We start from the raw sequence: 27882 nt of genomic DNA, 5'->3' as shown, positions 1-27882 counted from the left end.
AGTATTGCGAACCTTCGACCCCCTTCCACGTCTTCCTCTCCCTCGAGATGTTGTAATCGGTTGAGAGACCCTAGATCTTGAAGTGGATGCATCTGCAAAAGAAGGTATGCGACGTCTACTTTTCTCATCTCTACCCGTAGGTCGACCTCTATGTTCTATGTTATATGAAGGGGCTTGAACTGTACTATGAGATGGATCTATCATATCGAAAAACTTGTCTATCATATGCTCTCTCATATGTGAATCCATCTCATCTAATATCTCAACAATGTGGGATGTCCTGTTAGGTTGTGATCCCTCATCATTAAATTAATGTACGTGCATCGACAATCTCCTCCAATGAGCGTTGATACTCTGAAGCGGAATTAGAATGGAAAAGTAACGATAATGTGCAAGATCATGCTCGCATGGCAATCCGTATATAATTTTGATAGAACAGTTGCATCTGCCGACTACCTGGTGAGATGTTCCCTCAATGCATTTTCGCTGACCATAAATCGACTTCATTGCCTCTAATGAAATTCGACACCTTATTTGACTGAAAATGTCATCATGTAAATGTTGATGGCGTGGAATGCTGATAGATCTCTTGAACAACTTCTTAATATCCCCGAACTGAATTCTCAACATCTTATGTATTTTTCAAAAGATGTCTGTAAGGATGACATGATATCTCCCAAATATAACTTCAGTCTCGCATGTGCAAACTCTGCCCTGTAATAAAAAAATGCATTATGTTTTAATATTGAAAAGAATTTTAATAGTACAATAATGAACAAAATTTAAATAATAAAGCTATAAAGTGACTATACCTTTGATTTGAATTACTCCCAAGGTGCATACATGTATCAACCCATGCTGAAACAAATCGCTCTTTGTAAGGGTGTAACCATGTATCCCAAAGGTAATTTAGAACACCCTCAAATCGTTGATATTCCTTGCGCATGACATCCCACTTCTGCTGGTAAGACCATTGTGTTGATGAATTAATAAGTAAGTGTCATGATGCATAAAAATGTTGTCACTTCAAACCAAACATAGGGGCATATTTCTTCATTGTGCACTGGTTTATGTTCCAAATACAAAGGATGTGACGTGTATTGGGAAAACATGTTTCAATGGCATTAATAAGCGCCAAATCTCGATTTGAAACAAACAACAATGGCAAGGATGTCTTCTTTTCAACCATCCACTTCTTTAAGGTATCTAATGTCCATGTTAGTTGTTATGCTCTTTCATTACTAAGATATGCGAACATAAGTGAGTAAATTCGCATTGTGGATATGATACCCACAACATTCAATAGTGGTATCTGATACTCATTGGTCTTGTATGCGGCATCAATGATCAATACAGACAAAAAGTTGACAGACAACTCTAGACTTTTTGGATGAACCCAAAGAATATTTGTGATTTCGTTGGTGTTTGGATTTGTACGATAATTATGGAGGTATTCTTTCTTAATTAATTGGTCCAAAACATACTGAATAGAATTTAGGTTGCCCCGTTTAGTAGATTTATTTGTGAAAATGACATTGTAAATGCTTTTCATCCACGTAGTATTTGACGGGTCTCTTTCCTTCAAAATATTAAAAAATTCACGAGGTGTGGTGTTGTTGGTCATGTCGAGTACAAATTCTTTCTCTATTGGTTTTAACCTACTCGGGTACTCATGACCATCAATATATTCTGCTAATTGATGATTATGAAAACCATAGACAATCCTTAAACCTAGACCTGTCAGACGGGCCAACCCGTGGCGGGGCGGGTCAACCTGTGGCGGGCTAACCATTTGGCGGGGTGGGGTGGGCCAACCCGCCAACTTGGCGGGTTGGGAAATTTCCAACCCAACCCATTCTAAGGCAGGTTGCGGGTTTGGTGGGCCAACTCGCGGGTCCATCAAAATTTTTTTTAAAAAAATAAAAAATATTTCATATCTTCAACATTTTACTTCGAAAAAGTTTTCTACAATTAAATGTATACATAAACATATATTTTAAATATAAATAAACACAAATGAGTACTTATGTTGGATGAAAAGTACTATTTTTATTTCAAAATTATAACAAAAAAAGATAATAAATTAGCCTAAAACTTAGCTTACATGTGTTTTTCAACCCGCGGGCCAACCCAAGCCCGAGCGGGCCGACCCGCGCGGGTCGCGGGCCTAGGCGGGTCGGCCAACGGCGAACTTGGGTTGATAGAATTCCAACCCAACCTGCTTAAATTGTTTGGCGGGGTGGACCAACCCGACGGGCCCAACCCAAATTGACGGCTCTACTTAAACCTTACATCACACCATTTGGAGGTATTGGTATACCTCGCAGCTCAAATGGGTATTCACTTTTTTTAGTCCCAGTATTTCTTTTTAAGGATTGTCCATCAACTAGATATCGTGACCGTTGTACTTTCCACTTCTTTCACACATAAGATGACACTTTAGTAGCTTGTCACCTTTTAAATTAGCAGAATTTTTAATAACCACTACAATACCATTTTTCAGACCAACTATCTTTACCCAATTTATCATATCTTCTCTACTTTTAAATATCTATATAAAAAGATATAACAAAGATGTATAAATATGACATTATTCAATCTTAATATAATTTCTCTATTTATAAAATAAATAATGAATATGCATAAAATAATGATAATAACTAACCTGATATGATCTGTGGTAAATTCGACTGTATAATCGCGACTGTTGTTAGAGATACTCTCTTCACTAGGAACATCATTCTTAATTGACCAACTATCTGAAAATAAACTCAAATAGTCATCCATAGTTTCCTTCTATAAATTACGAAAAGTAATGACTAAGAAGATAACTATGTTTCAGGAAGACAAAAGGAGAGGCTGAGAGGGAGATAGCAGTAAAGGGAGGTGTGACTGAAGAGTGACTAAAAATGAAGTGTGAGAGGGGGATTTAAATGGAGAGGCGTTGACATGTGTCAAGAGTTGAAGGGCGGATAATTTAAGAGAATGGGAGGTTCTGACATGTGTCAAGGGTTGGAATGAGTAATTTAAAGAGAGAGAGGTGTTTTGACATGTGTCAAGAATTGGAGGATGAGTAATTTCAAGAGAGGAGTTCTGACATATGTCAAGAGTTGGAAGTGAGGTAATTTAAAGGAATAAGAGATTTTGATATGTGTCAAGGGTTGAAAAGGGGTAATTTAAAGTGATGAGAGATTTTGACATGTGTCAAGGGTTAGAAGGGAGGTAATTTAAAGGGATAAGAGATTTTGACATATGTCAAGAGTTGGAAGGGGGTAATTTAAAGGGAGAGAAGGTTCTGACATGTGACAGATGTCAATAGTTGGAGGATGGGTAATTTAAAGAGGATGAGAGTTTCTGACATGTGTTATGTGTCAAAGGTTGAAGCAGTAGGGATCCTCTGGTCCGCAAATTGTGGACCAGGGGATGATCCATTGCATGAGGACCCTTGATTTGGATAGACTCCACCTTTAAATAGGTGGGGTCCATCCAAATCAAGGGTCTAAAAAATGGGATCATCCTCTGATCCGTAATTTGCGGACCAGAGGATCCATCCTCAGGTTGAAGAGAGGGATGATTTAAAGGGATAGAAGGTTCTGACATATGTCAAGAGTTGGATGAAGGTAATTTAAGTGTCGAATTAGGAAGATAATTTAAAAGAAGAAAGAGATTCTCACATATATTAAAAATTATATAAAATAAAAAAATAAAAAATTTTAATAAAAATTAATAAACAAAATTGATTAAAGAAATAAAACTAAATAAAAATTAAATAAAATTAAAAAAATATTAAAAAAATTAATTAAAAATAAAATTAAATGAAAATTAAAAATATTAAAAAATATATATAAGTATTAATAAAAAAAATAATAAAAAAAATTAATTAAAAAATAAAACTAAATAAAAATTAAATAAAATTAAAAAATATATAAGTATTAATGAAAAAATAATTAAAAAATAAAATTAAATAAAAATTATATAAAATTAAAATATATATATAAGTATTAATGAAAAAATAATAAACAAAATTAATTAAAAAAATAAAACTAAATAAAATTAAAAAATATATAAGTATTAATGAAAAAATAATAAATAAAATTAATTTAAAAAATAAAATTTTTAAAAAAAAAGGAGAAGAAATTTGCTTTCCTTTAGAAGCGGGGCAGCATCTGTCCAGATTATTACCACAAAATATAACCTACCTTTTTTGGTGTAATAAATAATAATCCCTAATTTCAAATGCCCAACTCGTTGCGTGCCACGTGCTCAATTATCACTCGTCAAAAGACTGATCGTTGACCAGTGATCCGCGCTGGGATCGTGGGGAACGCTCTCGATACTATTTCTCAATCGATAAATTTTGACCACCCAAATTCACAGTCTTTCAATCTGGACCGTATGTTTCGGGGCAGCACACAGACCACTACATACCAATCGTCCAATGCGCTTGGGTGAGTTGCGGGTTTATGCCCCAAATTTTTTTACTTAATTCGAATTTCAAATCCTCAAATCGATCCATTCCCGCTCAAAACGCGTGTTTGAATATAAAGGGTTGGGGCCCATTTTTGCAACTTCTCCTCATTATAACGGCTCAAACTTGGCATGCGCTGCAAAATTCGACGGAGTTCTTCGCCTTTTTTTGGGGATCGAATCGATCGATCACGCTCTGCGAGAGAGACAAAGGATGGAAGCCGCCAGCAATCTGTCCGCCCGATCTGGTACTGATCTCCATTCCTCCATTATTTGTGTTGTAATGATCTTGTTGTCTTTCCTTTTCTTTGACCACTTCGAGAACGAAGCATCGGGTGCAGGATCCTCGAAGTTGCGTTACCCGCTACGATCCGCGGCTAAATCGAAGGATGGGAAGCCGGTGATCGACGAACCTACGCTCTCATCTGCTTCGAAGAAGTAATTTTCTCTTCCTATGTTATGCTTTCGCTTATGCTAGTGATGCATAGCAACATACCGTTTATCTTTTTCACTTTGATTGTTTATGACCAATTGTTATCCGTCGTCATTGATTTGGTCTACTTTGAATTGATTAAGAAAGTTGGATGTTAATTAGCAAGATATGGAGGATGTTCAACCTAGAGTTTGACAATTCCTGAAGTAGTAAACACGAAAGCACATTTTTTTCTGAAGTAATATTTACAATAAAACGAGAAGCATTCAATAACTGTTTCGTGCCCAGACCAAAAAGTTTCTCACTTGTTCTTTCTATCAAAATTCAGAGTGATACAGTTTTTTAATACTAATATTTATGTGGGGTCTTTAGTAGTTCTTTTGGATGTTTGAGGGTTCGACTTGAATGCTTGTTTATGGAAAAAGATGATTATCTTAGACATTTGTTTCTGCTAGAATTCTTATGATTGAGAATCATCTATTTGAAATAACATGTTAGGCACAATTCCTGAACATTATCGTTGTCCTTTCAGAGGTAGATCTTCTCCTGCAGTGTGCAAGAGCATGAGCGTTTTCAATGTGTCCGGAAAGGATAATGCTGCAAAGCATCCACGTAGACTTTCAATTCCTACCAAACCTAGTTCTACTCCCGTTCCTCAACCAATTGGGAGTGTAACGCCTATATCAGAGACACGAGCGAAAAGATTGAACATGCAAGGGAAAAACGATACACCATCGTCTGAAGCATCAAAGTCTATCATCAGACGGAAATTCAGTGTACTTTCTTCTGCTTCTTATTGGTTAACACAGATCAAATTGGCAGAATTAGCATCAAAACATTCAACTTCACTTGGTTTTTTCAAGCTTGCACTTGAGTCAGAATGTGAGGTGAGCAGAATGCCCTTTTTTTAAAAAAAAAAAAAAAATTTGTCTTCGTTGCATCTTTTTTACATTACTGATCTGTAATGCTTGGCTGTCAATGATTTCTTTTTGCATGAGTTTAGTTCTCTACTCTTGGTTATTTAATTCCAAGTTCATATTATTCTATATTTGCAAAATTTGATTTGACAGCCTTTAGATCGAGTACGCGAGGAGCTTAAATCATACATACAAAGACATGCCCTTGTTACTGAGCAAGAGGAATCTGTCAAAGATTTACTCCAGCGCTACAATATCATGGAGGACTTTGAGAAGTTTAAAGTTTCTGTAAATTCCCCTAAGGTATCTGAGATGGTGACTCAGAAATCAGACAAGCCAAAATGTAGCATAGAATCGAAAACAAGAGACAGAAATGTGACACCCAAGGCACTGTACTCTGGTAGTCTCACCGCAATCACTAACTCAAACAGTAAGGATGGTTTTCCAAAGAGGCAACCAATTTATGTAAGCAAAGGCAACAAGGATGCAGCAAAGACAGTGCCTATTAAAGATAACAATGGAACCACTGTATCCAAAAAATCTCAGAAGTCAAAGATAGAATCTCCGAAGGAAGACGAAACAATGAAGAAGTCAGAAGAAAATTCTCCTCCTGAAACAGGTAACGATACCAACCTAATTCCATGTATTTCACTAAATTCAAAATCTTTGATATTTTTATAAAAGTTAGAGTGTGTGGATGGTCTGTTGTCCAAGTCTTTTTTTCAATATGATTCTCAAAACAATCACGAGCTATCAGTATAAAAGAATCGGTAGCAAAATTAGTATTCATTTTCGATTCTAAATCTTTGCTTATTTTGAAATAATTTTAATATTTAGGTGACAAAGCAGATATTTTGGCCACAGAAGGTGCATTACAGGAAGACAAGGAGAACACGGTAATAATCCAATCTAATTTAAAGTTCTTATTAAGCAGATATTCCTAATGTAAACCTTAAATTTTTTTGTAGGATGTTCATACAGTTGAGGAAGCTAACTGCATTGCAGCAATTCCAGTGAATTAAACTAAGATTCAAATTTTTATCGTTTTTAGTGTGATTTACAGACTTTAAATGGTTTGCCTTGATATTTCTTTGGGAGATTTATAAAAATAGTGTGAAGAACAATGTTTGGTGTGGTTGGCTTGGCTCAAAAAGATGTCAATCTTTCTTGTATTTTTCAGTCGAATTTTGGAATTTGCATCATTGAGTTCTGCTTCCAATTTCAACAGCGAGTCTTGTGAAAAAAGTAGAATTTTGCCAGTGGGCATTGAAACAGCCATGCCATTTCTGCCTTTACATGCCACTGTGCACTTCTAGAAATTGGATAGTATAAAATTATTATTATATTTATGGTAGATTTAGGAATTCATTCATATCTTTAATTTTTTGGTTTTGATCAATAGAAATTGGTAGAAAGAATTTTAATTAAGATATTTTGATAAATCAAAATTGACCCTAAAAAAAAAATAGATTCCTCATGTTTTGTCCTATTGATTTTAATTGGTGAAGAATATTAAACTATTTTTTTTTAAGAAACAAAGGTGTTAGGATAAGAAAGATTTTATGGGAATTTTTCTTTCTTTCATAAATTGTTGCAATTCATCCGTCAAAAAATATATATAAGAAATTCAATAATCTTCATTTTTGTTGTTAAAAAAAAGATTAATAAAATTGAATAACGTGAATCTGGGATGATCGACCTGATTTTATAAAAAAATTTCATCGATTATTAGGATAAATCGAGAAATGCTCGTCTAGGAGTCTAACATCTTTTAGTTACTTATTTTATTTAGAAAAAAAATTTCTACCAAGTCGACATAGATGAGATTCAAATTATGAACAACAACTTGAATATCTTGCCGCTTCATTTTTATTGTTAGATCTATGCATGCCGCGCATCAAGTTCGTCTTTCTTTAATGAACACGTGCCATGCAGTTAATATTTTCAATTGCATCACCAGACTGTATTGATCATCAATTGATAGATAATAATAGCACTACACTGGATTATCTTTGGTCGATCATCTACTATAACGTTGCACTTGAAATAACTCAAAAGCAAGGTACAAAATAAACAGATAGAGCTTAATAAATCGATCTAACTTAAATAATCCCAGATGGCTAAAAGGCTTAAATAAACAGATGGGAACAACAGCGTGGGTAAGTGTTAATTATGTAAACTCTATCATGTAAAGCAATCTCAGCTGATGGTGATGCACTGTGAGTTCAGTAAAATTATTCAGGGCATATCACCTTTTCTTTCAGAATTTTTACAGCCTCTTGCAATCCATCCTGGGGAAAAAACTTGCAATATAAGTAACAAATAGCTAAAAAAAACTAATTCAATTATGAAGAGTGAAATCTAGATCATTTCTTTTACATGAGTTAGTCTTTATATCTCAAGTACCTCTGAGGAGATCATATCGGCCACTCTCAATGCTTGTGCTTTTATCTCGGGCGATAATGCCAACTTTATGGTTCTTGCCAGGTCATCTGCAGCCTGGATAATGCTTGTACCATTGATGTTTTCTGGAAGAAGATGACAACTACGAAGCGGCTCCGGTGCGACTCCTATCCAGTGGAGTCTCTCTGCCCAATAAAATTGATCTAATATGAATGGGCATATTATCTGCAGGGAAATATATGTGATCCATCAGTCGTTTACAATCTATGTTTGAAATGCAAAGCTGATCTTTGTACTGCTGGGGTGAGTAAATCATAGCATATAAATAGACCAAACTGAGCTTTAATGTAATTTGAAGAGTCGTGGCTACTCAAGATCAAACACTAGAGGGGAAATTGACTAAGCAAGGTTCTTCAAATTACATTAAAGCTCTTATCCAGTGGAAGTCACTCGATAAAATACTCTTTTATACACAACCTGAGGGATTCCAGCATGAAGTGCTGCAGCAGTTGAGCCACTGGCAAAATTAAAGCAAGCATCACATTAGACGAAGTGTGCAGATCTAGGGAAATGATACTTTGCTCCTAATTCCTTACCTGCCTCCGTGATGAATTGCAACTGCACATCTAAGGAAGAGCCAGCTATAAGGTATGGAGCTGATCATGTCAAGTTAGAAGAACACCCATGAACCTCAAGAAATTTGTCAAAGTTGATATATAACATTTCAGAGAAATTCTAGCCATTACCCAGAAAAGCAATAGAGCCGGTCACTGAAGAGGAGAGTTCCATCTGATGTGTCGAGCTGTGGGTCGACTTTGCTTGTTAATGTAGCTGCAATTGATTTTATACAAGCATCCAATGGTTCATATCCAGCAGTGAGAAGGATGAAATGGTATTCTGTGGCCTCTATAACGGCTTCGAGCACCCTTAGGAATGCATGTGGATTTTTAAGAAAGCCCATGCTGTGAAATAAAGAAATTACTTGCAGAACAGGCAAATGACAAGAGTATTCCATTGTACCTTGTGTAGAGCACAACACATTTGTACCCAAGAGAAACAACATCGAAGTTGATAGAAGATTGGCACAACACTTGGTAGGATACTAGGAAGGAAATTACTAAATTAAACAATCAACAGGAAGAAAAAACCTAGGTTCTGGATCTCATAGAAGAGAACTATTGCATAATCTATTGTCAGGAATTCAAGTAATATCTAATCATAGTATATCATCTCTTGTTAATTTTCCAGGACAAGAATTAGTGATCTAGAATAAATAGTCCACTGAAACATCAAATCATTAGTCTCGCTAAGGACAGTGAATATGATTTCGTTACCCATGTCAACAATCATACTCAAGACTTGTAAAAGAAATAGAACCAAAAAATATATTCCTTGCTGAAATGGATAAAGAACCTTATTCTATTGGCATAAAGAATACTAACTTAAACAACAGAAACGTTATACCTTAAGGATTTGATGATCACAAGCATACAAGACCATAATGTTGATAAGTAAAATGTGGAATAGGACAAGTAGCATGCTTCTCTTTTGCTTCGTTGTCTCTAAATTAGATTAGCAACTATGAGAATTAGTCAGATCATAAAATTAATTCACACTTGGAATAACCATTAGATCAAGGGATGGTGCAAATTCCAAAAGTTATTGAAGTTTTTTCCATCTGGGTTATATTGTATTTTCTTGTTTAATCTTCCCATCATTAAACTCCAATCCATGAGCTAGGATCCCCTAGTTGTACATAGTTTTCACATAAATTAAACCTCATAAATCTGAACTAGTAGCGTATTATCAAGAGGGGGGGAAAAAGAGAGAGAGAAAAGAATCATATTCACACGGGCAAGCATCTTTAGTTCAAGCAATTACTATATGCTTAAAAATTGGACAATGGGAAATAAGCTACCTTCCAATGGAACTTAGTCCTATAAATATTGGTAAACACGAATAAGATCTTTGTGTAAGGAACTGCTGCATATCAGCATGAGTGGCACACAATTCATTCTTTCTAGTCATAGAGCTACTAGGATTTGGTGACACTATTTCCCTGCATCCGTTGCATGAAAATTGCCACTCCAAAGGAAGAAACCAGAATCCACAGGCATGAGTATTTGGTGGCCAGTAATCTGTAAAGATTCTCAAAATTAGTCCATGTTTAAAATATTAAGCAACAATAATCAAACAATCAGAGAAAAGGTGAATATAATCATAACAACAGAATGCAAGTGAAAACTGAAAAGTATAAGAACAAAAAAAGATCAGAAGATGTCACAAATTTTACCGATCTCTGACATTACTATGTGAGTTCTGAAGAAGAAATATTTGCATGCAGGTTAAAGTTTGTATGAAGGCCAAGGCAAAAAGCAAAAAAAAAAAAGTCATAAAATAATAGTATTTTAAGTGCATAAGTAGCATAGTATAATTTTCTTAAAATTTCATGCAAGATAAAAAAAATACCTAAATGACACACATGTACTTGGTCAAGCTTTTGCTAATGGAAGTAAGATGATATTCAATCGATATAGCGCTTACCATTTAGTAAATTTCTGATTTCTACTGTAGCTGTGTTAGTTTTTTTCATTGTTATGCATTCTGTCCAATAAATTTACCTAACCGATAAAAATAACCAAAAGGAAATAAAACAGAATAAAATAACAAAACGTTGCATTATTACAACACCAATCTAAGATATGAAAATGGAATAGATATTTAAATAAATTTATTTTTGGATCACTGATAGTACATACTCAAGGCAACAGGTGCAAACTGAGATAGTCTATCAGAAACTCAAACATCATTGACAAAATTATTAAGTCTAATAGGATAAATAATATCTCAATAAAACTATTTAGGAGAACAACCTAATGATCAACTGAAGGACAGAAGGGATAATGGAAGGGAATCAAATCAAAAGTAGTCAAATACTTATGAGTTTTTCATTTCTAAAGCTTTTTGAACTAGTTAGCACGGCAATTGTATATAAAATTTCTGCAGAAGATACAAGAAACCCATCCCAGCATATATTAAGTATATAATCAAGAAAATGGAGGTAATACGTAAAGAAAGGAAACGAGCAAGAGAGAACAGAAAAGAAAGATTTGTTACAGCCAGCCAATATACAATCTCTTAATAGAAAATGAAAAATGAACTTTACAAATTTCTTGCTCAAAACACCCAAATCCATGGAAAGAAACAACAGACTAGCAGTGTACGTCTAGGATACTTAGTTGAAGCCTTCTACATAGCATGTTAAGAGTCAAAGAGAAAGAGATTGAAAGTTGAAAGCCATTGGTGGCATGCATGCAACACATTATGATGTAATGAACTGAAAATTGTACCACAGACCCAAAATAAACTCAGAGTAAAGAAGTAATTATCGCCATACAAATTTCAGATTCAAAACTAACTACTCATAAAAAAGATCAAAAACTACTTATCATGAAGTTTAAATGCATTACCTGGACATTCGACAATTTCCTTGCTAAATCCATAGCTGCTCAAAATACAAAATAGTTAATATAACACTTCAATTAATATCTTGAACATGATATTTAAGTATAAAATAGTTCATGTGGTGGTAATTTCGCAGCTTTACTTGCACATTGATTTTACATAGACTATTCAGGCACATGATGAACCCAGTTCAATCCTTTGAGCGAGGAAGGTCAATTCTTTTAGGGATTTTATGAGTCAATATTATCTTTCACATGTAAACACATAGGAGGAAAAGTTGAACTATTATTTATTTGACAGGAATTTGAACCAACAAAAAATGTTTATCTCAGATTCCTCATTGTTGTCTATTTGTAAGAGTGTAAATTGCACCTTATAATAGATATATTACATTGGAAATCACTATGATTCTCGGTAAGAAAGGCAAAAGCTAAAAAATATATATTCTAAAAGCATAATCTTTTATAACATTACATTAATAATGGTGATTCTGCTCGCATATGCCACATTGGAAGGCTCGTTACTGCATCCTGTAATCCTTTAGAAAGCAAGTTAATATGGTTTACAATAAATCAATAATCATCCGAATATTTAGTAGATAAATCAGTTGAAGTCACTTACAATGAAAGGAATGGGGCTCAGTTTCAATTGTTCACTTCTCCATGACCCCCAATCATTTGTGAAAAGTGGCCACATCCAGTGGGCTACATCCTTCCAACTAACCTATTAACTTAGAAAGGAGAACCAACTTTCAGATTCAAAAAACAAGTGACCCGCACTATACAAGTACCATGCACTGACCATCGATGAAATTTATGTCCACCAGTAGACAAATATCATAGTGAGTATCGTTAATCTAATTCCAATTCGGTGCTTTGGTTTGACTGATTCTATCTAAGGTTGAATTAAACAGCATAATTCAAGTCATTCCATGAATGTCTGAATAACAAGTTTTTCAGAATACTATGTTTATTTTCCCCTTCAAACAACAGCCTATGGAAAGAAAAGTTATGCAAGACTAAATACCAAGTACAAGAGGGCATTAGATGGGTAAAAACAACTACAAGCAATGACATACCATACCGTGTTGGGAGGAGCTTCTTGAAAATATTTATACAGAAGTGGTAGTTCTTGTTTGAACTGGCGTACAAATGCTGAAGGAGCACTGGATATGAATATAAAGAATAGTTTAGAAATATGCAAGAGAAAGAATAAAAAAACTATCTTTCATCAATTGATGGAATATTTTATTAAATATAAATTATTAGTTTCAAACTGATTTCCACTAAATCAACAAAGCTAAGCTGCCTAGAGGCAATTTACATGCAACTTAAGGTATAGGCACACGCAAACTGCGGAAAGGAAACTTTTTCCTTAGCACTAACTTCCAGTCCATCAACACACTATTTTATCATCTGAACCCATGGTTAGAAAAAGAAAAAAAAAATGATGTGAAAAATAATAAGGAGAGAGAACACACAGTGCAAAAGAAAATCCATGCAGATTCACTATGGCTTGAAAATGAAAAGCAAACTATAGATTATTCCTCAGAATCAAAAGAAAGAAACAATAGCAAGGGTTAAGTTTATCAACGAACCAAAAACATCAAACAATACAGACCACCAAAAATATTAATCATGTATGCACTGAAGATAATAATAATGAGTTTTTACTGCAAATGAGTGTCTAGAAGTTACATACTGACCTATATGGAACAACATAGGGAGAAGCAACGACACATCGAATTTGAAAAGTTTCAGAAAGATGCCAACCTTCCTGCATCAGTTGTGATTTCCAATTCTCTATCAAGGTGAAATAAAAAGTACAAATACAGGAATTCTTCAAAATGAATGAAGTACCAAGGCAAAGAAATTTATCACGATAAAATCACTTTTCATGTTTGGATAATCTCCAAGGACACTTTCAATGACAGATAGACATTCTTCCCTGTGTGCTGCCTGAATTTTCTTTTTGTGAATTGGAAAGGATACCTGCTCCGAATCTGGATAAGGGAAATCATCAAGCACGAGAATCACTGTAAAAAACAGAAGAAGACAGGACTGCGAGGACAATATCTGTAAGCTGACCTGGCATATTAGCAAACTGATGAACCGAAAGAACAGGAGGAGAGTTCACTGGAATATAATTGACATTCTTCTCTGCTAAATGCACCATTAAACTCTGTGATAGTAGCATCTCTCAGTAAATCGGAAAAAAACGATATCTTTTTGGAAGACGATAAAAAAGAAGATGATACGATTAACGCATTTACTAGAGCAAACGAATATTTTAGAAACCTGATGCGCGCGATGAGTAATCAACACAACTTGATACTGCTTTTGGTCACAAGCAAAAGCAGAAGCAATCGCCTAATAACACAAAAAGGAAGACGAGAAAGTGATGGAAATTACCAAAAGGTGAAAAGAACAGAAATCAGAAAGATGGAGGAAACGAAAACTACCGCGATGGGGAAGACATCGCCCTTGGTTCCAAACGCCATAAAAATAGCTTTAGGTTTTTGGTATGCCGCCATCTTCCTTGACACCCTTCCCTTCCCTCCCACGCTCTCTCTCTCTCTCTCTCTCCGATTGAAAGATTTAATAGATAATCCTATTAAAGATCACTGCTTGAAGAGGTTTGCAAACGAGCAATTGACATCCAGAATGCCCAATTGTCTTGCTAAACCTAAATTTATGATCAAACAAAACACTAAATTGTGAATTAATTACGACTATAACAGCTCGATAGGATTATGCTTCATATCCAGAACACAGCCAGAAGCAGAAGAAAAAAAAAATGCGAGAAGAAGTATATTAAAGCCGATGCACGGCATGTGCTCGACGAAACACAGAAGAAGGAAGAGTTTACCACTTCGAGCAGGATGAAACCGACTAGGGAGAAAAATACATGGATGAGATGGTGATCGAGCTGAGATGGTAGCGTGAAAGAGATAGACGGGAAGCGACCTCGAGGAAGGCCTGGACTTGGTGTTTCCCCGTTCCTAGGTTGTAAACGAGCAGTTGATAAGTAACCGAGCCGATTGAACCAAGTCTTACTTTTGAAATTGATTATATAAGTTGGGCTTGATTTGAATTCATTTAAAATTTAATTTAAACTTAGTTCGTTTAGATAATATCAAAACTCCCAATTTAAATTTAGTTCGAGCTAATTTGAGTTTGACTTGAGTTTAATTTCGTTTAGATATTATTAAGCTCTAAATTTTAATTATTTGATTGATTATTAAATCAAATAATCAAAACATTTATAAAACTAGCGTTGGAGAACAGAGATTAAGCCCAGAAAGTGTTTGGGTTATTGCCTGTGTGAAAGTGCATATTATTCTTGACGTCCAAACATTTATAAAATTAGAAATTTTATGAAAACAGAAAACATGTTTGGTGCAACTAAAACCATTGCAAAAATCCTTATGGGTAGTTCAGTAGCTCCAATGCCATCGACTGAGAAAGGAAAGAAGAGAGTGCAATCAGCACCACTTGATGGAGAAAGAACATGAAATCCAGGAGGAAGGATCTTAGCTGATTTTTGCTCCTCATCTCTGCAAAAAAGAAGGGAAGCCTGAGCTTTGCCTAAAGAGTAGCTTGGAGAAACCCTCCATATGGATGGCAGTCTTAGCTTTTGGATGTTCAAGGTGGACCGCTGGGGAGAGAGCGTGCAGAGGAAAGATCAGTGTGGAGAAGAGCTTGTTGAGAATTGAGATCATGGAGTTTGAGTTCAGATACTCCTGTTTTAGGGTGCTGACAATTTTTTCTTAATTCAATTCAATAATTTGTTGCAAATAATTGTTATTATTAATTTATCAAACAATTAAAACTAGTTCTAGCATTTAATTCAAGGCTCAAATAAATTAATCTACCATCTCTGAAACGTCTCAAATGCGCCACCAAGTTAATTAATCTCTTAAGCAATTAACTAATGAATCTTATCAGACTCTTGAGTCTCGACTGAGAAGCTACCTGTCAATTCAGAATTCAAAAACAGTTAATCAACCGAATCATAGTAAATTAATTACAGGCTTTGACTCGTTAATTAACTTAACTTATTCCTCACAAATTAACACCAATCGGCTGCTGTACGTTTAATAAATTAATCCACACCAGATTAATTAGTTTGATCAGAGTTGAAGGATCAAACTATTCAAATCTTAAATGTTACTCTCTCTATATATTCAGATATCCGTGCATGTAATTAGGCACCACACTTCATCAACTGAAGCTCAACCAATCTTCTATATTTTGATCACTTGTAGTTTTCATTTGAGAGCATATGGCTTCCATCAAGGTTTCAACTCTCCTACTTACCTACACGTTCATTGCGGTGTTTCTTCATCCATTCTTGTGTCAAGGATCAACGACGAAGATGATGATGGCGACGAATGAAGCAGGAGTTGCAACAAGTGATGGTAACTGATAGAGATCAATAATTTCCACATAGTGTGGTATAGTATGATACAATTAATTAACTAATCATATTGTTTTTTTTTGTCTTACAGGTAAAATGATAGATCAAGGAATTGCCTACTTGCTTATGATGGTTGCGCTTTTTGTAACATATCTTCTCCATTGATAATTTTCAAGGATGACAAACTTCATGTTCCTTCATTGCTCATTGTTGAGTGAAAAAAAAATGAGATCATGTTCTTTAATTTGGTCTACTTAACAATATATTTATTTTTATTGACGTCCCATTAGAGTGTTCCATTGTGTGTATGCAGTTGGAAAATCAAATAAACATTTTGATGGCTTAATTAGAAGTTTTATTTAAAGTTATTTCCCTCTTTTTATCATTGCGAATGAGATTATTTATGTGTGGTATTTATTGTGAAAATGACTAGCTATCATTAATTTACTGAGTTAATTTAAGTCCCTAATTTTACACGATGGCAAAACTAAGGTGGCAAGAAGGGGGAAAATATTTATAGATTTATAAAAAAAATGCCATAAAGTAATTTTTTTCTAAACAAATCTTTTAATTTCTGTAAAGATTATTTTTAAAAAAATTGCCTATCAACTTGCGGTGATGAAGAGGGATCTCATCCCGCAGAAGATAGCTGTCACGATGGAAGTCAAAGTCAAAGCGGTCAAAGGTCAGATATCATCGGCCGATCATGCGATTATGTCCCGACTGGGGGAGAAGATTCCGGTCTGATCCCGCGTTCGACACGGGGAGATGTCAAATGATCGACGCTCAATGGATTATTGACGCCAAATGGACAAGGAAACGAGGCGTAGAAGCCGGGTCGAGCGGCTATCCCGCTCGGCCAGACAGCAGAGCTGGATATGGCGGAGTTCAACTTTGGCCGAGCGACTACCTCGCTCAGCCTTGCAGCGGGTCTCGACAGTGGCAAAATGGAACTTCAGTCGAGCGAATACACGCACAAGAGTAGCGAGGTTTAGGTCGACCGGACGGGACACTAGAGCGGCGAAATTCCAACCGAGCGACCAACCCGCTCGGCCTAGCAGTACACTCTCTCTGGTATCCATCGACATCTCTTTGGGAGTTAGTGTCGCCGACACCAAGCATGGACAGCCGGAAGATCGTACGACGGAAGCTTCCACTGTCACTTCAGAGATATGATCGACCCGTTAAGGTACTGTATCAGGAAGACTTTACTGACAAGTCTTTTCAGGAAAAACTTTGTGAAGTGTGCCCATCTTAGAAAGCGTACACACACTACAGGAGCTCTATAGAAAGGGAGGTCCAAGCATCAACGGATGTATGCGCAATTCAGTGTTATTGCTACTGTTCATTATAGTTGTTGCTCCGCCTTCTACTTCATCGTCAGTGACTGACTTGAGCGTCGGAAGGTCAATGACGGGGACTCCTTTCCTGATCCGGCACTGATATAATCTGTGTTGCAAGTCTGAACTGAGTCTACAGACGATCAACGAGAGTACCACATCCCCAACTTTCTATCTCATTGACTTTCGGATAGGATCACAAGTCAATATAACATTAATCCAGAGTTAACACAATCCAAATACGAAAACAATTTAGAAATTTATCAATGCAAAATAATAATAATAAAATGCAAAATAATAATAATAAAAAGTATATGATTTCATTGATGAGTTGTTAATAATGTTTTGCTTGTAATAATTATTGATCCATTCATTCTTTATTTATTGAATAAATTTTATTTTCTTAGTTGAGAGAAAAATGTTTTTACCGGTTGCAATTGAAAAAATACATGCTACCGCAAGAAGTAAATAAAAAGTACCATATAATGCTTAGACCAAAAGAGCTAATATATTTAATGATTTGTATATTTAATTGTATAAATTTTTTAAAAATAAATCCACTAATTTCTTTCATATTGAAAAATTTTTATCAGATCACATGTCCAAAATATAAATATATCTAGAAGACACAGGATCATGGATGTCAATACTATAGCATCAAATATCAAACGTGATATAAGATTCTATGAAGACTGAAGTCACCTTCAACACCTGCCTTAGGGACAATCTAAAAAAGCCTCAAGTTCTTTTGATAGGACATCAAGTATTTCAAGTTGGATATATAAAAAAAACATGTTATATAATCAATTGCTTAAAGGGTTATAATGCTTAAGCCAGATATCATATCTTTTCGAACTGATTTATTTTGAAACGAGTTGAATGAGAATAAACGTACCCTATAACCAATAGTGGTTCTTTAAGAATTCCTTCATTTGATAAGCAATGTCACATCGTTTCAAGGTTTGAAACTTCGAAGGAGTGTCTTCCTTGTTCATATCACTTGCTTTGCTGCAAAGAAGGATAGAGCTATAGATGTGGGTACTCATTAGGCCTGGTTGACATAAAAACCTTTTATATATATATGTGGAATATGCACAATATTCTCTAAAATTTTGATAGAGCATGAATCATTGTATTCTACGACTATGCCCTTGACTCGATCACCACATATCTCTACGGAAGTAGCCTCCAAATGAGTAAGATATTAAACTAATAAACCATGACAAAGTAAATAACAGTTTGCCGGCTGGCTACATATGAAACAATTAATTAAAGGCATTAATTAGTCATTAACTGACTTCAATAATTAATGCTACCACAGACATCAAGCGCCCAGTTTACGTTTGATTAATAATTCATTTTGTGGCTCTATTGGGCCGTTCAAATCCCTTGTGTACATTGTACAATCTCTCTCTCTCTCTCTCTCTCTCTCTCTCTCTGTATATATATATCCATTCAGTTAGCTAGCGAGGCGCACAGACTTGGGCAACAATCCATTTGCTTAAGAATTAAACCTTATCACTTCCACTTCTACAGCTCACCTTACGGTGTTCATTCAATATCTCTTATGGCCTCCATTAAGGTTTCAGTTCTCATCCTAACCTATGCATTGATCGCTGTGCTACTTCATCCATTGGTGTGTCAAGGAAGAACTACGACAACAAAGGCTATGACAACCATAGAAGGAGCTGCAACCAATGATGGTATGTAATTGAATTCATTTTCACAGTTGGATATGTATTTAGAGCTGTGGTAAAATAACTAATTCCCTACTCTTTGCAGGTAAAACTATAGACCAAGGAATAGCATATATTCTTATGGTCACTGCCCTTCTTGTCACATATCTCATCCATTGATAATCACAAATCATGCAGCACGGATGGCAAGCTTCAGTTTGACTGGAAGATCAATTTGCCATAATGTATTTATTCTTATCAGGTTTAGGGATCTCTATCATTAATTTGTCCCATTATTTGTAAACAAAGGATGATGAAATAAAGGATGATTGTCAAACCAGAACATTATATAATTTATTTTGCTTCACAATAATTCCAATTGTTAGAAAAACATAAATGAGGAAGAGCATGATTATCACAAGTCCATTTCAATAAAACTGAGTTCAACCTATCTAAATTAGTTAAGGGGATATTAAACAATGAGAACATGTACTAGGAATCATCAGGACAGCATAAAACAGATCAAACCATCTGCACTCATGATTCATGAAAATGAACATGATGCATCGTCTGATGGGTGTGTAATGATAAACAGTCACAGAGTGCATTCATGAGATTTATTCGCACATGCTGGGCAGAGTAACATGATTTGGAGTATTATACATAATGTCAAACAATTGTCAATTCAAGAGCAAGTTAAATCTTATGTGGATGTTGATGATCCATTTGCACAATGCTTACATTGGCTTTGCTGCTTTTGCTTTGTCATCTCATTACCACCCACAAGAAAGTAAGCAGTGTGCCTGAAAGCCCAAAAACAATAATAATTTTCATATTATCAACATAGGAAGATACAGAAACGTGATGAAGTTGAAATAAAAAAGGAAATAGTGGTTGGTAAATACTTGAAAAAATTCATCATTTTGACTTTCGAATCGGGGTCGATGCTTGAGGTGCTATCCAGTGCTTGTTGCATGTGGCGCAGCCACCTCTCAGCGACGAGTTGACAGGGCATTCCAATTTAGATTCTCAAGTTCACTTTCATGGGGAACCAAAATATCATTATAAGGAAGTGAGGAACAAGAAAGCATCATATCTATATTTTGTTATGCTTTTATAATCAATATGATTGTCACATCTAGCTATCTACATACACAGAATAGTTTGGTCATGCAACATTCTTTAAAACTTGCACACATGAGCAAAGAAGCTTGACAAGAATACATTGGTATTCTTATGTGGCAATTACCTAGGGGAACTCATCCTTAGGATGTTTCTGACTTTAGTTAGTTTGACTTTGGTAAGATATTAGCATTTATTGGGACAACAGGTTGCCACATTTTATAGCCTTTCTTCTTGATGTAGAAGAACATCCCATGACTTTTTGTTTGACAACACTATGCAAAATGAAGGGGCTTAATAAAACTAGAAACTAGTTGTGAAGTCTTCCAATTGCAACCACAATGCACTGACTCATTGAGGTTGAGAAGCCAATGGTAAGACAACATCCACAATACTAGGACCACTTATTTACCTTGTACATATATAGAAGGTTAGAATGTAATAATCTATTACAGTTGATGCTGGTAGCAAGAGATATCTTAGTCATTCACAAATATTTTTATCAGTACAAACATTTTGTACATGATTATAAGCAACTATGCCTGATGCATCACCAAGTTGCAAAGCGACAAACTTGAAGCATCGGACTTCCACAATGACAAACTTATTGAGGATAAAATATTATTAATTCAAAGATCAGGCAAAGGGAGAATTGAGATCTTTTTAAAGGTTCCTATAAAATTGGAAATAAAATAAATCAAACAAGTAAGAAATATCCACTTACCTACTCAATAGCTTAGAAAACAAATTTTATAAAACTTTTACAAAAAAAGGTACTACCAAATAACTCGAATACTAAAAAATCTAACTCCAAAGAAATACCTACCAAATAAAACTATACAAAACTTTTAGACATCGACAATAGCACAATTATAAAAAAAAACAACTACAATTTAAAATTCAAAGGATAAAATGATTTCTAATATGCATCAACGCCCCAATCTTAACTAAGATTATCAAGAAACTAGGTTATGCCATCAGCTACCTGCAAATATAATGATACATTAAAAAAAAAAATTGAAAACATCTTCTTTCTTATCAGAAAGGAAATGCAATCACGAACCCTTGATCACAATTTCATAAACCTTATAGGCAATGTAAGGTGAACATATGCTTGAACGGGATAAAGAACTAGTAGCCACAACCTCTACATTAGAAATTCTGACCAATATACCATGCCTAACTTGAGCACAGGAGTAGGACACCACAGTACCCATTCCAGGAGTTACTAACCATAATTCTCCTTAGAGGCTAGACCTGCCAGCTTTCAAACCTCATCCTTAACACAAAGGTGAATGTACATCTTTACATTATGAGATGCAATGAGATGGTTACTCACAAAAAGAACTAAAAATTAGATGAAAACCGAAAGCATGCTTAGTAGAATCTTCAAGAGTTCATAAAAAGTTATAACGATGCGTATTATCAAGATAATCAATTTGAGTAAGATTTAAGTCTCACTCTTTTAATGTAAAACTAAAATAAGCAATGCCAAATTTGGCAGATAAAATATAATTTTGCTGCTTCATAATGCGAAACAACTAATATACGAGCTGGAAATATCAACAAAACAGCAAAGAAGTAACGCCCTGTTTACTCCGAAGCAGGGACAAGATAAAGAAGGGACTGCTCGAGGTTTCCGTCCCTCTCCCCCATAAATTCCCTGCTGGCAATCGTCGAACAGCTAGAGTCAGCGAACTCCAGAAAAGAGCACCCCAGGCAGAAGAGATCGCTGCATGGGTGCGGAACTGCCACCGCGAGCTAGTGCCTTGGTAGCGAATCGCAGCCGCGGGAAGGCCGCCACGAGCTCATGGACTGGCCGTGAGTCACGGCTGCCGGAGGCAATCCTTTTTATCTTTCATCTTTTCCCCTGCCCTTCGGGCTTCGGGATAAACAGGGCGGCATAAATTCCCCTTACGTCTCCTCTTGGAATACAGATTAGGGCCTCCCATCCTCTGAACGAAGAACTCGTACTGGTTCCGGATCGCGTCCTCCTTCTTCGAATTCGAAAAGATCGAGCGGAACCACTCCTCCTCGTCATCGTAAACCCTACCGACCAACAACGACAACGAAATCAAAAATGGGCAGAATCCATCAACTACAACGGAGAGGACAGCGAAGCGAGAGGTAGATTGGCCTCACCTGTTGTAGAAATTGGTTGAGAGATCGACGAAGGGCTGGATTCCGCCTAGGGTTTCGAAGAGGTTGGTCTCGTCGATGGCGAAGGCATCGCTAGCCGCAACCCCACTCCACTACGACGCCTTCTGCTGCAGCGACTGCATTTTTTAATATCTTGTTTCTCTTCAATGATTTAAAAGAGAGGGACATCTTTATAGGGCTCGTGTCAGTCCCCACTCGTCCATCGGACGGTCGGGGATGGATGAGGTATAGAGTATTATTTTAATGCTGACTTGCAGATCAGGGCCCATCTGAATGGGATTTTATTGACGGGTACGCGTGCGTGCGTGCGAATTGAAGTTGAGTTCCTATGTAGCCATCTCGTCGCCCCCTTCCCATGTAACCCGATAATGGGCCAGCCCACTCAAATAGCCCAGTAATGTTCGTGAAAATAAGGGGGAAAAAAGGAAAAAATTCATAATTCGATCGAATTATATGACCAGATCAAAGTTTAAGTTTTTTTTTTTCTAAATGTCGAGTTATCTTTCTTAACTGGTTCTTAGGATTTTACAAATATTTCAATCTTTGATTTAGCTTTGTAAACGCAGGTCTGAAATTTCAGATAAAAATAATTCTTGTGTACTTAAAATTGTTTTAAAAATTATTTTGCCAAATTTAATCGAATAATAAGATTTATGCAAGTGAAAGATTATGAAATGTAGTCATGTTATTGTTGGATTGTTTGAATCTGTATCCTGCTCACAGTTTTAAAATAGATTTATATTATAAAGGATAATTTAATTGGTTGGCTAATACTTTTAAAAAAGATTATTAGGTAATACTTTAAAATTAGATTAAAGATAGATCGATAAAATTATTGAATTTATGGTTTAATTGGTTGGCTCCAAAAATGATATGATATTTTTTTAATTCTATATTTATAAATATTTAAGTTGAGTGTAGTGAATATAGTGAAAAATAATGATAAATTGTTCAACCTGTTGTGATAAATATACTAAAAGTCACAGGGTACTTCATGAAAATAAATTATGTTCCTAAACAAATGTGTAAACCATTGATCGATTAATTATTAGAGAGTGAAATTAACAAGCAACTATTAAGCTAAGAATATATTAAGTTGAATTATATATGTTAATATTTTTATCTATTTATTTTATTTTACTTTAAGCTAAAAAATATAATATTCTTTATTATAAATGTATTGAGTTGGATCTCTGAATGCATGATTTAATATTATAAATTTAATAAATAGTGTTAAGATAATTTATTTTCTAAGATAGATAAAATAGTGTTAATAAATAGTGTTATGATTTATCTTGAACTTCATTTATATAAAATAAATAGATATAGAATTATTTTCTAAGATAATTTATTAACTTATAAACAGTTTGTTTAACTCAAAGTCCTCTCTTAATTATCTTATTCAGTCATACACCACAATAATTATCCTCGCCCTTGTAAAACTACAAAAGAAACTCTCCTTCACCTCAGATATATGTGGTTGAAATTATTATTATTATTATTATTATTATTATTATTATTATTATTATTATTCAGTATCACACACCCTGAGAAGCATTATGCGACACATATTGCGAAGATATATTATATGCCATATAATTTGTATGTGCACTATGATATGTCAATACTTATGCCATATATATTATTATAAGTATGCGTCACGAATTCTATACAATCCACAATTCGTGACTTACAATATATCTATCCTATGCTTTTATTGCAGGTCACATATTCATAAAAATTGATATACAATATGGATCTAGTATTTTTGTCAAAAATTTTACTACATATATATCTTATCTTAAATTATATTAAATATTTGTTTTTAAAAAAACATTTTTTCAACTTGTGAGTAGAAGGTCGATCTATTAGTTGAAGTGCTAGTTTAATAGTATATGTAACAATACACCAATAATTTTGTTTTTTTAATTAATTTTTATTTATAATATTGGACAATTTGTTAAGAGAGATATTGGAGAAAATTACTAAATTGAAATTATATAAAATTAATTCTAATTTATCTGTTGAGATAACCTGAACAAATAATCTCAGGTTGTGGACTGGTTATGCCAAGCTTCTGTCTGAGTTACGGGGTTGATGCGGTGCATAGCAGAATCGGGAGTCGATCATTGAGTCGGGAAGAAAAATTCGCTGAGTAAGATACTGAGGCCTGCGCTCACCGTACTTTCCTTGAGACAGATTCACCCCACATCCAGCTGTACTTCGAGGTTCTCTCAAGTCATTTGTTTCCCAAGATACAATGATAAAACTACACACAACCAAGCACTGGTTGTTCGTGACGAACTGAGAATGCACACGAATACTATCACGAATTGTTCAGGCCAATGGATGCACTACTAAGAGAGTTTTTATGAGAGAACACGAGTGGACAGAGTTTTGCTTCCTGCTCTTCCTCCCACTCTCTATCTTATGCTCAAGATCTGAGCTCCTTATATAGGAGTTCAACCTTTGAACTCCATAAATGACTGATTAATGGTCATTAATTGTCGACAGTTTTAATTAGATCAATTAATGGTCATTTATTGTCATTAATTATCGATAATTTCAATTGAATAAATTAATAACCATTATTGTTATTAATTGTCGATAATTTCAATTAAATAAATTAATGATCATTTATTGTCATTAATTATCAACAATTTCAATTGAATTGAATTATTGAAATTATTTCATTTGTTTCACCTGAGTAGCAAAAAATTGTCACAAAATATTGGTTTATTCGCTTAGGCAAATCTTGCATCGATCGATCCGGCATTCGACGTGTGCAAGTTGTACTTACACACGAGGCAACCTTGATTTAGTTCAATTTAAGATCTGAATTTGCACCCACCTCTACATACCAACGCGTGAGAGAGTCTATCCCCATACATATGTTTATAACATCAATACATGTGTTAAATTTAAACCAATAATAAAACCAAGAGACTTCTAATATGAGACTAAAAATCTATGCACAATAGAGTTTCTTCGTCTCTACCTCTTTATTTCATTTACATTTCCAACAATCTCCCACATGAATGAGATATAGGGTATATGATAATATTTAGCAGTTGAGTCAAATATAGGGTAGATAGATTTTACCCTTTGAATCTTCCCTTGTGAAGATCTGTTTACATACTGGCTGACAGTAGACATGATGTCCTTGAACTGTTCTATCGTCTGTGTAAGCATTGACATATCTCACCCATGACTTTTCTTGATACAACAAAGTTCTTATAAGTGTATTCATTCTTGTCCATGAACACGTCTAGTTATGTAAGAAGTTCTAAGAATTGTGCCTCCAATTCTCTTCGAAGTAGCCCAATTTCTTTCTCACATAGGTGATCCCTCGAGAGTAGTCATCTACTCTTCTTGAGCCTATCGGCTTATCCTGATCTGGCAACTTTTTTATTAGGTTATCCCCTACAGTGTGTCTAGTCAGTGTAAATTAGTTGTCCCTTTGGACCTAGTTCTTAGGATCTCGAGCTAGCATAGGTTGGATGTCCTCCGCACTGATCGCTGACAAATGACATCAAACTCATTCCTCGTGATGAGCTTGCAACTAACTCTTGATTTAACCCCTTTGGTTAGCGGATCTACTAGGTTATCCTTTGACAATAGTGATAACTCACATGGAGAGTAGTTGTCTAATGATATTATGTCTACAACGTATATGTCTAGACTTACCATTATACAGATGACTCTATGACCGGCCAATTTCTATTAGACTATTGTAATGTATGTAAATTGTCGGTACCGATTTTGGCCATCTCAGAATATCTTCTAGGAATTTTTATAGTCATTCAGCCTCTTCATCACATTTGTCAAGAGCGAAAAACTCAGATTCCATCTTGGATTTGGTTATTACCGTTTGCTTAGAAGATTTTCAAGAAATAGTTGCATCTCCTAGAGTGAATACATATCTACTCGTAGACTTAGAGTTTTTACATTAGATATTCAACTATCATCGTTGTATCCTTCGATCATAGTAGGATATCTCGTATAGTACAGTCCATATTCACGAGTATATCTCAAGTACCTCAATATTCTTGTTATCCTTTTTCAGTGCTTAACACCGGGATTACTCATGTATCTACTCAGTTTACTTACTATGTAGGTCAAGTCTGATCGTGTACAATTCATCAGGTATATCAAATGTTTACTCACTGTAGAGTACTCTATCTGAGATATACTTTCACCTTTATTTTTTAATAAATGTTAACTCGTATCTATCGGTATTCATGTCAATACAGTATCACCCTTGGTGGATTTCTCAAGAATCTTGTCCACGTAATGGATTTGACTAAGAACAAGTACTTCTATTGTTCTATGAATTTTAATTCCTAGAATCACATCAATTAGATACATATTTTTCATGTCAAATCTTGAGTTCAACATATATTTAGTGGATTTGATTATCTTATCTTTACTTCCAATGATAAGTATGTCATCAACATATAGGCACAAGATGATGTAGTCATTCTCTATGACTTTTATGTAGACACATTTATCATATTCATTAATCTTGAATTCACATTCCTTCATGATATTATCAAAATTCTTATGTCATTGCTTTGGTGTTTATTTCAAGCCTTATAATGACTGTACTAATCTATAAACCTTATTTTTCTCCCTCAGGTTATTTCATGTAGATTTTTTCTTCTAAATTTCTATTTATAAAGCCTATTTTTACATCCATTTGATATATTTCAAAATTTCATAGAGCGGCTATAGCCAACAATACTCTTATGGAAGTTATTCTCGACATCGGAGAATATGTATCAAACTAATCAAGACTTTCTCATTATCAGTATTTTTTTATTACCAATTTGGCCTTGTACTTATCAATTGTGCCATCTGTCGTCATTTTCTTTCTGAAAATTCACTTGCAACCTAGTGGTTTAATTCTCGATGGAAGATCTACAAGTTCTCAAGTGTGATTTTGCATGATAGATTCTATCTCAGATGCAATTGTCCGTCTCTAGTGAGATCCATCAGAAGAGCTTACTACCTCTAAGTAACTTCGGGGTTCACTTTCCAACATGAAAGTGATCAAATTCAATCTATACGATTTTTTTTTTACTTGAGCTCTTTTGCTCTATCTAATCTCAACCTCGACTGGTTCCTCCTCCTCATCTTCACCTTGTGTTTCATATGCCCATTTTAAGGAGCTAGCTTCCTCTCGAGTCTTATATGAAACACATGCTCGAAGAATGAGACATTTCTTGATTCTATTATCGAGTTCTTATGTATATTTGATATTTATGACTTATACACAAAAAATAGTATTTGTGACTTATACACAAAAAACTGATATGCACTGTTGTTATGTACATATCCAATAAATATCTAATAAATATGCAATCAACTGTCTTTGGACCTATCTTAATCTGTTTCGGATCAGGCACCAAAACTTTAGTAAAATACCCCAACATTCGTAAATATTTATAGGACGATTGTCTTCTATTCTATAACTCATA

At 34.9% G+C, this 27882-nt stretch overlaps 2 protein-coding genes across 9 annotated transcripts; one reads left to right on the top strand and one right to left on the bottom strand.

The window, feature by feature from the left end:
- Positions 1-4559: 4559 nt before the first annotated feature.
- On the top strand, positions 4560-7042 carry LOC121988823. Of its 2 annotated transcripts, none has more exons than XM_042542507.1 (6): positions 4560-4715; positions 4809-4905; positions 5433-5787; positions 5971-6436; positions 6655-6713; positions 6786-7042. In XM_042542507.1, the coding sequence occupies exons 1-6, from the start codon at positions 4682-4684 to the stop codon at positions 6837-6839; spliced, it is 1065 nt and encodes a 354-aa protein (XP_042398441.1). In that variant the 5' UTR covers positions 4560-4681; the 3' UTR covers positions 6840-7042. The 2 variants fall into 2 exon arrangements, with proteins under 2 accessions (XP_042398441.1, XP_042398440.1); XM_042542506.1 differs by having other exon boundaries at positions 4562-4715; positions 4797-4905.
- An 800-nt stretch (positions 7043-7842) lies between these two features.
- Positions 7843-22541, bottom strand: LOC121988822 (sterol 3-beta-glucosyltransferase UGT80B1-like). Of its 7 annotated transcripts, XM_042542499.1 has the most exons (20): positions 22385-22541; positions 20026-22291; positions 19862-19923; positions 18340-18452; positions 14554-14686; positions 14147-14370; positions 13983-14054; positions 13773-13866; positions 13545-13687; positions 13391-13461; positions 12769-12850; positions 12307-12408; positions 12160-12215; positions 11691-11725; positions 10139-10358; positions 8967-9182; positions 8817-8876; positions 8698-8737; positions 8224-8445; positions 7843-8108 (listed from the first exon to the last, which is right to left on the bottom strand). In XM_042542499.1, the coding sequence occupies exons 6-20, from the start codon at positions 14216-14218 to the stop codon at positions 8052-8054; spliced, it is 1542 nt and encodes a 513-aa protein (XP_042398433.1). In that variant the 5' UTR covers positions 14219-14370; positions 14554-14686; positions 18340-18452; positions 19862-19923; positions 20026-22291; positions 22385-22541; the 3' UTR covers positions 7843-8051. The 7 variants fall into 7 exon arrangements, 6 of the variants coding, with proteins under 6 accessions (XP_042398433.1, XP_042398436.1, XP_042398438.1 ...); XM_042542505.1 differs by lacking the exon at positions 7843-8108 and having other exon boundaries at positions 8272-8445; positions 8643-8737; XM_042542502.1 differs by lacking the exons at positions 12160-12215; positions 12307-12408 and having other exon boundaries at positions 12764-12850.
- Between the last annotated feature and the right edge of the window lie 5341 nt (positions 22542-27882).

Source organism: Zingiber officinale, chromosome 6B (assembly GCF_018446385.1).
Source record: "Zingiber officinale cultivar Zhangliang chromosome 6B, Zo_v1.1, whole genome shotgun sequence".
Classification (NCBI taxonomy): domain Eukaryota; kingdom Viridiplantae; phylum Streptophyta; class Magnoliopsida; order Zingiberales; family Zingiberaceae; genus Zingiber; species Zingiber officinale.
The sequence above is the reverse complement of the archived record's forward strand: the minus strand, read 5'-3'. Positions and strand labels throughout refer to the sequence as shown.